Raw genomic sequence first — 10,921 nt, 5'->3', positions numbered from 1 at the left:
CATCACCTTCAACTCAACCTTGCCAAGACAGAACTGCTTGTGGCTCCATCAAACCCATAATTTTATCACAATTTCACCATCTAGTTAGGCCCATCAACCATAACTCCTTCAAAACTATATAATAACTCCTTTCGTTTAAAAAAAAAACTAACGCTTGCTTCTCTAATCTTTTTGCATTCTACAATTATATTTTTATTTATTATACAATTATAATTCTGACTTCTGACTTCTGATTAACAAAAGCAAAAAAAAGCCTCTAACACTAGCTTGCTCTATTCTTTTTCTATTCTATCTGTTTTCTTTTTTATTTATTTTATGATTTAAAAAAAACCTTGCTGTGTGTACTGCATTACTCTGAACTGAACTGCTTCCGCATCAATGACATGATAGCTCACTTGCTCTGCTATTAGCTCGAACACTTTGTCACTTTGTCTAACTCTCGCATGCTCTTTAAAACATTTTCCTCCCTCCTTTGTCCTCCTCCTCCCCCTCCTTCATCAACTCTAACAGCTGATGACTTTGCCACATTCTTCATTCATAAAATTAAAACCTTCAGTGCACAATTTTCCACACCACAATCTGTCAAGCACATCTTACCAGCAAACATACACTCGTTCACATCCTTCTCTTCACTCTCTGAGGCAGAAGTCTCCAAACTCATCTTTTCTAATCATCATACTACTTGTACGCTTGATCCTATTCCATCTCATCTTCTTCAAGCTATTTCTCCTGCAGTTGTACCTGCACTCACTCACATCATTAACACATCTCTTCACACTGGTGTTTTTCCCTCAGCATTTAGACAGGCCCTAAGACTGGCAAGAGCGGATTCCAAATCTTCAATAATTATCTTGTTGGATCTGTCCGCTGCTTTTGACACATATTCAAAAATGAATCAATGATATCGTGTGTAAATTTGAAGATATTTTCTACCCTAGGGGGTTTCAGTCTTTAATATGCCACTTGAACTGAAAAGAAAAAAAGACCTCGAACACTAGCTTGCTCTATTCTTTTTCTATTCTATCTGTTTTCTTTTTTATTTATTTTATGATTTAAAAAAAACCTTGCTGTGTGTACTGCATTAAGCTGAGACTTGTTATAGCACTTGCATATCATTGCTCTTTTGTTGATTTTGATTGCTTCCATTGTCCGCATTTGTAAGTCGCTTTGGATAAAAGCGTCTGCTAAATGTCTAAATGTAAATGTAATCTTACCTGATATACAGCTTCATCACAAGCGTTCTCCAGTGCCAGGTTCACCATAGTGTTCTGCAAGGTACGGCCCATGTAGAACTCCAGGGAGAGGTAATAAACACGCTAATATACAGGAGGATAAGACAGAATAAGTCAAGAGTCTTTTTTATTTTTTATTTTATAACATATACTCTTAAAATATAGCAACATTGTTTACATAATGGTTACTTGGGTACTTCGAAATATTGATTTAGGGTTACCAAGTCAAGCTCTCCAAAGACCGCCCTCAGCCTGGGGACTATTTTTAGGCTTTATTAAGAACTATTTTAATACTTTCTGGCAGAGGGATGATTTACTCATGGCAATCTGATTCCATTCCTGTTGTAGCCTTTGACATTTTAGGCCTTCCTTTGGTGTTGGGTATGAAAAGCAAGAGAGAGAAAGAGACAGTGGAGGTGAGAGTGGGTGTGTGGAGGCACGACGGGCTGAAACAGGCTAGTCAGAGATTGGGGAAGGTCACTGGTGTTATGTAACACTGGCATTTTGACTCCAGCAAAAATAACCAACCAGCAGTGAGGTCGCCAGCAAAGGTTACAGAGTGTGTAATGTTATTCTGTAAAGCAGCTAATGAAGAAGGTCTTAGTGCAGACCAATGTGTTGTACAAGATGTTGAAAACAGTTTAAACTATAAAAAAGATGGCAATGTCCAGGTAAACCACACGCTTCTGCCCACACCAGTACTTTCATGGCATCCAAAACTCATGGAACCGGTTTTTCGCATCACTTCTGCAGTCACATTTTCAAGGAAACAGTCATGAGCCACATTGGAGCTTTTAATGATCAAATCAAGGTTTATTGCTGATGTCCACCTAGGGAAAAAGGATCAGAATGGAATGCTCCGAAGAAGTCCAGGTCATTTTTGGTTATGATATTTCCTGTAAAATGGTTTGTATAGTCTTTATGTAACTCTGATTTATTATAAGGCTGAATTACATGTCACTTCTCCCTCCCATATATGTATCTACAGTGACCTTTCTTTTAGGGAGCAACTTTTGACCTTTATATCCTAGACACCTCTTCAATGCAGGGATTTCGGAATGGACTAGAGAGGAAAAGGTTAGGGATGCTGAGCTGTGGTTTCATCTCCCATCTTCAGACTCAGATTTTGATGCCCTGAATACTGACACATTCTTTTTATACTGTTTCTGCCTCTTGGTCATTTTAATATTTATAAAATATATAACAAATGTCCCTCTATAGTTACATTTCTATGAAATATGCTGTGAAACAGATTAAATATTGTACAAGTATAAAATAGATGTTAAAACGAAAATAGTGTTGCTTTGTTATTTAAAGATGAAAAATCACCAGCATCAAGATTGAAGATGCTTTATGCATGCACATGACAGAGCACAATAATCTGGAGATGCATTATTGTTCTAGTAATGTACAGCTCATGCTATTGATCATCTTAAATAATTATGTTCCCAAAGTTGAGATCTATATGTTAATGCTAGTTGAAATCATTGCAAAAATTATACTATCAAAGATGTGCTAAAATTGCGCTTTGTTTTTGATCCATAAGTGAATCCTGGTTATTTATATTTTGCATAGGGTGCTGATCTCAGTCTGCCTGAAGAGCTCTCAAGTGAAGAAGGGTCACAAATGTCAACAATGCTGTGTGGTCAAGCAGGGCATCGCTACTGCAACCCTCTTCGATTGCACAAATGGCAACGAATGCTATTAGAGCTTCATTGACTCGTGTAGTTATTAACTGCATATAAAAATTTATTTTGTTTTGGTGCAGTCGTGTCATGCATGGACTTGCTTTTGTTTTGGTGCCACCTCAACATGCATGAACTTACTTTGGGGTCTTTCTCGTAATAACTTTGCTGTGTTCTGATCCATCTGCCTACCAAGTGGTCTCTGACTGTGTGCGCGAGCGCAAAGTAATAATCCCGTTTAGTGGATACGTTCCTGTCCTTCACCAGCGTGAAATGCAGATGGCGATTAAAGTTTTTCTTTAGGTCTGCCACATTCTCCACACCGGCGAGCCCCCTCACAGAAATCTGCTTTTTCCTGTCGTGGTCTGACAGTGGTTTAGACATGGTGACAACAGTCTCGTCTTGGGTTCAGGTAAGTGTATAAACACCAGACCTCACGCATATAACGCTGACGGCTCTACTTATTTAAAGTCCCCTTCATAAATATTAATTAGTGGGCGGGATCCGCGCGCAGCCATCCACTAATTAAGCTTTCAATAAGTTAACTACGCTTTTTGAAAATGAGGACACGGTGTTTTCTTTTTTACGCGATTGATAAATATGTGCAGTAGAAGTGAAAATTAATTATAAATACACGTATTTTAAGTTGAACTACAACTCCAACAATCCAGAACTCTCTCGAGCCCGAGACATGAATAGCTGCAATGACCCAACTAAAAGGCCATGATATTTGAACGGCATGCGGTTTGCATAGTTCTATAACAGCTGAGCACCACACATGAATTTTCAGTCTTGTTCAAATTAATTTACTTTTAAATCATAATGATTATAATTAAAACAGTTTATTTCATAGAGAATTGCAAACCCAGATTCTCAGCTAAACCATGGGACCAACAAATCACATTTTGTGCACATTAAATATAATGCGTGTCAGGTCATTTAACATTCAATCATTTTACTAAAAATATCGTGTTTTTTTTTTTTAAGAAAATAGTAATATGTTTTTTTTTCTCTGCAGACCTCCTGGAGTACCAAATCCTTTAGAGCAGAACCTGATAAGATGTGCTTTAAAAAAAAAAAAAAAAAAGGATCCATCAGCCCCCTACACAGCAATAAATAAATAAATAATCCGTTCTTAATAGACATATTTGCCTTAGTTTCTAGAATTTTTTAAAAACCAGATAAATCAATGAATTGAGACTTGAATCTTGGCTATAAGTTAGTCATAGAGTTTTCCTAAGTTGCTATATTTACACTAGGCTACATTTAATGGAAATGCACTTACATTCAAGATAAATATAAGGCAGGATAACATAATATTGGTAATAATAGAAAAATATTTAATAGTATAAATATTTTTTATAATCACAAACATATATTAAATTTTATTTTAAGTCAAATAACACCAGTTTCTCTTTATTCCATCAGGTTCGAGATTTTAACTTTGTTTGAAACAATGCTTTCAAAATGTATTAAATGAAAGATTTTTTTTTTAATTATTTTCAATAAAACAGATTATTTGACATTTCAGTCTTAATATCAATTCACGCTTCAGTGATAGCCAGATTGAGAAATTAAAGTGTGTGACACTATGTGGCCGCTGAGGGGAGCCAACACAACTGTTCAATTTCACAATGATCACACCCTCAGCAGTGTGCATTGTTGATAGTCAAACATTTGTGTCCGTGCTTTATAAGCACAGTCCTGTGATGCTCTGATTTACCATTAAAACAAACAAAGTCACATACACAGTTATCATAAATTAGGCAAAATTTCATAGAATGTTTTATTTTAATTAATTATAAAATATTTTTCTATTAGATAGATAGATAGATAGATAGATAGATGGATGGATGGATATATGGATAGATAGATAGATACAGCATCTTGTTTATTATTTATAAATAAAGTTATATTTACTTGTGAAAATAAAAAATCATAATAAGCTATAATGATTTGTTTTAAGATAATATATTTATACTTTTCTTGGTTATGTGTGTGTATTTCTTGATAATATATTATTTCTTGTTTTAAGCATAAATCATTAAATGAAAGGGCCAATGGGGTAAGAAAAATGAATCAAGGTATGTTCTCTGAAAACATGTCTTAATATCTAATGCAGTTTTGGTTCTCAACTAAGTTTGTCTTTAGATATTTTTAGACATTAGATGTTTAGATATTTTGTTACAGGAACCCAGTATAAAAACATTGAATTTTGCAAAACAATTTTTTTTATCTTTTTACATTTTTTTCTCACCCCATGTCCTCCACCCCTTTTTGTTGTGGATGTGAAAAAAAAAACATCTCGAAACATTATGAACAGGAAATGCAACAGCTGTATGTTTCTCAACTGACAGGAAACTGAGTCTACAGGCAGCTGTACTCGGAGTGAACCCCAGTGAGGCCCTCTGTGGTTTTCAGTGCATGGGTAGAGAGGCTATACTGAAGCCCTGCGTTCATTAGCACTTCTGTTTTCAAAGACCTTCGGTGATCACTGTTTGTCCATTGATGCCAGATTCAACGGGTAAGTTCCTTTGAAAATGTTTCTAAGGCTTATTTTTTTCTTCTACTCTCGTTTGAGAACAGTTCCTATGGATCTTTGATTTTTTTTTTCTTTAATGCACCTTGTTTTTCTCTGGATGAGTCTTGTCCCACTGTATTATCCATGTGTGACCAGGATTTGTCTGCTTTTGATGAAAATGAAAAACCAGTGACACCTCTCACATCTGAACCACTCTCTGCTTTATTGATTCTGTTTCCTTTGCCTTGCATGGCGTTGTCTCGTTTTCAGACTGAAAAAGAGAGGGATCAAAGAGAGAAGTGGAAAATTAAGTGGGGGGGAAAAGGAGGGGCTGTGGAGAACAGTGAAGTAGAAAGGGATGGAGAGCGTTTCATCGGGTGAGTCAGCCAGCGTGGATGAGCTGGTGGAAGCCTGCATCAAAGCCTTTGGTCAGTGGTCATATTTGCTTCCTCCTTCTCTTGTGTAAACACTCTGATCAGCCAGTCGGAACAACACTGGCTTGTTCTAATTTGTTGAGATAGTTAATTGGTGGGTTTTTGTTAAATGTGATCCAAAATCATCACAATTAAAAGAACCAAAGACTTAAACTACTTCAGTCTGTGTGCATTTAATTTATTTAATACACGATTTTCACAATTTGAGTTGAATTACTGAAATAAATGAACTTTTCCACGACATTCTAATTTATTGAGATGTACCTGTATGTACATGTTTCGATTTCTCAATATTCTTCGAACCTCTTCAGCATTTCTCATGTTAATTTCTTTTGCCCAGGGGTCTTCAATTTTTTTCAATCCAATTCAACCACCTGGTGGATAGAGAAATGGAGCAGGGGCCCCTTGTTACTTTAAAATTGAGTGTCGTATATTAGGCCTGGCTTATAATAATGCGCATTTAGTAAAATATAAATGTTTTTACATAATATGTTATGATGCTTTCATTGCAAAGCCATTAAAAAATGTTGTATAGATATAAAAAACAATTTTATGAGAACAGAAAATTACAAGCTAGTAACATTCTATTAGTATATTAAATGAAAAATAATGTATTTGTGTTGATTAATGTGCAAATGTCTCTCTGGTTTTCTGTCTTCCAGACAATGAAGGCGTTCTGAAGGAGCCGTCGCTCGTGCGAATGTTTCTCACCATGCATCCCTGGTACCTGTTATCCAGTGACCTAGCTAAGAAACTCCTGCACAAGTATCCTCCTTCAGCAGACCTGTCACATTATACTTTCTCAGAACTCTGTATTTCAAAAAACTAGCATTAATGTCAAATACCAGAAAAGAAATACAAGTCTTTGTACATTTAGTTTCGGAGGTGACAGGCCAGCTTTTACGCTAGACATTTAGCAGCACTTAGTACATTCAGTCATGGGTGGGGTTTGTCATTTATAGAGAGGGCTGACAGCATCACAAACTGTTTCCATCACTCTCCTAACTGTCGATAATAGTAATGAAATGGAGCTACCTTGACAGTATTACAGGTCTCAGGAACAGGATTGTTCTGCAAATCGCCAGTCTCAAATTTGTCACCTTGTCAAGTAGGTTAAAAACCCATTTGTTCACCTTTTTTTATTTAAATGTTTTATTATTATTATTATTATAACTATGCATATACTGTAAGGTTAAAAGCTTGAAGACACCCAATGTTCGGCTATTTCATATAAACCCATTACTAATATGTGCATGAAATGAAGTACAGTATACAGCCGTAAATCATCATATACAAACTTTTTAATAGAGTGGCACCTATACCTTTTCTATTCCAGTATCACTCTACCCCTCTGAAGGGCTTTAAATGGGATTTCCATGCGACTCTTAATCTTGGGTTATCATATTTTTAAACCCTGCTTTAAAAGCAGTGTTTCACAAGGGGGTTAGCACTGCTTTTAACCCTGTGTTACGAAACTCAGTGTGAAACGATGAGGTTTTAGATTAGAACAAAGTCCCTTTCAAAGTCTATTTTGGCCATCCAAGTCCTGTCTACCTGAATGGGGAAATCCTGAAATCTCAAAAACTGTCTGCCACACTCACATTTAAAGGGATAGCTCACCCAAAAATACAAATTCTGTCATAATCTACGTATGCTCATGTCGTTCCAAACCTGTATGAGTTTCTTTCTTTTGTTGAACACAAAAGAAGAAATTTGGAAGAATGTTGGTAACCAAATGTTGACAGTAGCCATTGACTTCCTTTTTTGTTGTTGTTGTTTGTTTGGCTACTGTCAACTGTTTGGTTACCAACATGGGTGAACTATCCCTTTAAATAAAATATTTCAAATTAGCAACAACATCTAACATGAACTTTCTCATAAATGTTGTGTAGGGTTAAAAGAGCTTTTATTTCAGGCTGGACCAGCCAATGAGCTTGTGCAGTCCTAAGTTTCTAACTGTTTCTAACTGGATAGCGCTTACCTCATAAAAAATTAATGGACAGTGCAGTCAAAAAAATGTACGTGCTGTAATTTGTTTTCTTTTTTTTTTTATTTGTTAAGTTTTATTTTTGCCGTTTTTGCCTTTTGTTAGGATAGGACAGTATTGTAGACAGGAAGCGAAGTGGGAGAGAGCGGGGGGACAGGATCAGGAAAGGTCTGCGAGCTGGGACTCGAACTCGGGACAACAGCGCTATATGTCAGTGCGCTGACTGCAACATGTTAACCAGAAGGAAAAGGCCGTTTAATGGTCCAAAAAGTCAAACCATGCATGCTGCATGTGTTCACCCAATCAGTGATATTGACATTCACAGCTTGCTTGTGACTCTGTGATTTAAAAACATGCTGCATAAGTTAAAATAAGTTGAGAATAAAGTGTCTCAAGACTTTTGTGGTTTTTCCATTGCACTGTCCTGCTTCTCGTTTTTAAACACAAAAATGTGTTCTGTGTTATGCTAACAGCTTCCAAATTTCATTAGGGGCCATTTGAACAGAACACGTTTTTGCGTTTAAAAATGTGAGATGCAGGGTAGTAGAATGGATAAAATGCAAGGTCTTGAGACTTCAGTGGCACATTTTTCAATTGCAGTGTCAAAGTGAGATGCTGCAAACGACTTGATATGTAAGCGGAGAGTTCAAAGACGTACATCTAGTGAGATGTGTTAATTTGATAAAAAAGTGATAGTACAGACTTATATTGTTAGAAAAGATTTCTACTTTGAATAAATGCTGTTCTTTTTAAAGTTTTATTCATCAAAGAATCCTGAAAAAAGTCACAGGTTCCAAAAAAATATTAAGCCACAAAAGCTGTTTCCAACATAACATAACATGTAAAAAATGTCATATTAGAATGATTTCTGAAGAATCTGGTGACACTGAAGACTGGAGTAATGGCTGATGAAAATTCAGCTTTAGCTTTGCATCACAGAATAAATTATATTTTAAAGTATATTAAAATAGAACCATTATTTTAAATTATAATAATATTTCACAATATTACAGTTTTTTCTGTATTTTTGATAAAATAAATGCAGCCTTGATGATCATAAGAAACTTCTTTAACAAACATTTAAAAAAAATTTTATATATATATATATATAGCTGTAAATATATATATATATTTATATTATTTTTAATTTAATCATTATTTAATAGATAAATATCATGCTAATATAGCATGTGATATGTGATAGCATATACATATGATTTCAAAGCCTTTTAAACAGGTGTATTTAACATATTGTATTAATTTTTTAATGCCGTTAGTATATATAAAACTTGATATTCTTTTTTATTGAAGTTAAATTTAATCTGTTTCTATAAAAAATCAGTACAAATCAATATAATCCAAAATTAGTGAATATGATATTTAGGCATACTGGACAAGGAACAGAAATACAATGTCTTGTTTGTTTTGCCTGTAGTCCATCATATGAATGGCGACGTCAGCTGAATGAAACCGTCCAGAAGAAACGCAAGACCTCTCTTCTTTTTGACCACCTGGACGCTTCCACCCTGGCTGAACACCTAACGTATATGGAGTACAAATCGTTTTGCAAAATTCTGGTAAATCTCGTAATTTATGAATGCAGTATTAGTCGTGTGTTTGTGCTTGTAATAGCATGACCTCAAGTCTGAGTTCATACTACAAATGAAAAATCTGTTCCCCCTCAGTTCCAGGACTACCACAGTTTCGTGATGCACGGCTGCACGGTGGATAATCCCATTCTGGAGCGTTTCATTACTCTGTTTAACAGTGTTTCCCAGTGGATCCAGATCATGGTTCTCAGTAAGCCTACAGCTCAGCAGAGAGCCACTGTCATCAGTGAATTCATCAAAGTGGCCCAGGTTAATCCAACTCGCTTGCTCGCTTATATTTAAAGACATGTAATCTGTTTACAGCAGGGTCCAAAAGTCTCAGACCACATTGAAGATCTGGAATTCAGAATCTAATTTAAACCTGAAAAAAAAGAATGTTTTAGGATTTTGAAATTTAAAAAAAATATATATATAAAATTATAAAAAATATATACATATAAGCAATCATGTAAGCTCACATGAGAAAAGGCCAGATGTTCTTTCTTTAGAAAGGTCAGATGTTCTTGCATGAGTGCTGATTCTAAAAGTCATAACTTTTCATTTCAACTTTCACTTAAATTATGATGTGATTATGCTGATAAAAATAAAATAATTAAATCATAAAAATTATTTAAGGTTACTTTAATGTCTGGTCTTATAGTTTTGTACCGTGTGTGTGTGCAGAGGCTACTGCAGCTGCAGAACTTCAACACACTGATGGCTGTAGTGGGTGGGCTCAGCAATAGCTCCATTGCTAGACTCAAGGATACGCAGGCGCTCATTGGCAGCGAGACGCGCAAGGTGAGGACTGCCAGAGAGCTGCTTTGTAAACACACCTCCAATACTGGCAAGAAAAACAACCAGCTGTAACACTCCAACTCTGGCTATGAGAGATAAGATTCTTAAAGTCCACTTTTCAGTAGATGGATTGTCCTTCAGAAATCATTTGAATATGCTGATTTTTTTTGTCAGGATTTTTTGATGAATAGAAAGTAAAGTAAAAAAAAATATACATATATTTGAAATGTAATTATTTATTTTATTTCATTTAAATATTTATATAATTATTTGTATAATTTTATAAGAAAATAAATAAATATTCATTAAATATATCAACTCTGGCTATGAGAGATAAGATTCTTAAAGTCCACTTTTCAGTAGGTGGACTGAGTGCCATTTTCATACTCTCTGTACAGAAATATCAATACTCAAGTCAAATGCTCTGTTATCAGGTAACCAAACACGAGCAGAAATATCTTGTACCCATGTACTGTTAAAATCCCCTTTCCTCATATTTGGGCTGCATCGGGCTTGATCCTAACCGATGTTCTCTGCGTTTAATCAGGTGTTTGAAGGATTGGTGGAGCTGGTCACCTCCTTTGGGAACTACAGTCGCTATCGTCAGAGTTTCTCAGAATGTTCAGGATTCCGCTTCCCCATCCTTGGGGTGCATTTGAAGGATCTGATTGCCGT

At 35.5% G+C, this 10,921-nt stretch overlaps 2 protein-coding genes across 2 annotated transcripts in view; one reads left to right on the top strand and one right to left on the bottom strand.

Annotated features, from left to right (window-relative positions):
- The window catches only part of LOC107715265 (glycogen phosphorylase, muscle form-like), a 12,937-nt gene extending 9,562 nt beyond the window's left edge, over nucleotides 1-3,375 (bottom strand). Inside the window, exons 1-2 of the mRNA XM_016521349.1 lie at nucleotides 3,059-3,375; nucleotides 1,215-1,316 (exon numbers count right to left, since the gene is read on the bottom strand). Coding sequence (XP_016376835.1) covers nucleotides 1,215-1,316; nucleotides 3,059-3,301 — 345 coding nt within the window. The 5' untranslated portion in view covers nucleotides 3,302-3,375. The remainder of the gene's footprint in view (nucleotides 1-1,214; nucleotides 1,317-3,058) is intronic.
- A 2,054-nt stretch (nucleotides 3,376-5,429) lies between these two features.
- Nucleotides 5,430-10,921, top strand: part of LOC107715264 (RAS guanyl-releasing protein 2-like) — a 12,739-nt gene continuing 7,247 nt past the window's right edge. The window contains exons 1-8 of the mRNA XM_016521348.1: nucleotides 5,430-5,441; nucleotides 5,709-5,866; nucleotides 6,535-6,637; nucleotides 6,924-6,980; nucleotides 9,295-9,436; nucleotides 9,545-9,718; nucleotides 10,133-10,249; nucleotides 10,794-10,919. Of these exons, the coding sequence (XP_016376834.1) occupies nucleotides 5,797-5,866; nucleotides 6,535-6,637; nucleotides 6,924-6,980; nucleotides 9,295-9,436; nucleotides 9,545-9,718; nucleotides 10,133-10,249; nucleotides 10,794-10,919 (789 nt within the window). The 5' untranslated portion in view covers nucleotides 5,430-5,441; nucleotides 5,709-5,796. The remainder of the gene's footprint in view (nucleotides 5,442-5,708; nucleotides 5,867-6,534; nucleotides 6,638-6,923; nucleotides 6,981-9,294; nucleotides 9,437-9,544; nucleotides 9,719-10,132; nucleotides 10,250-10,793; nucleotides 10,920-10,921) is intronic.

Source organism: Sinocyclocheilus rhinocerous, unplaced genomic scaffold, assembly GCF_001515625.1.
Source record: "Sinocyclocheilus rhinocerous isolate Xijiao unplaced genomic scaffold, SAMN03320098_v1.1 scaffold299, whole genome shotgun sequence".
NCBI lineage: Eukaryota > Metazoa > Chordata > Actinopteri > Cypriniformes > Cyprinidae > Sinocyclocheilus > Sinocyclocheilus rhinocerous.
This window is presented reverse-complemented; position numbering and strand designations above follow the sequence as displayed.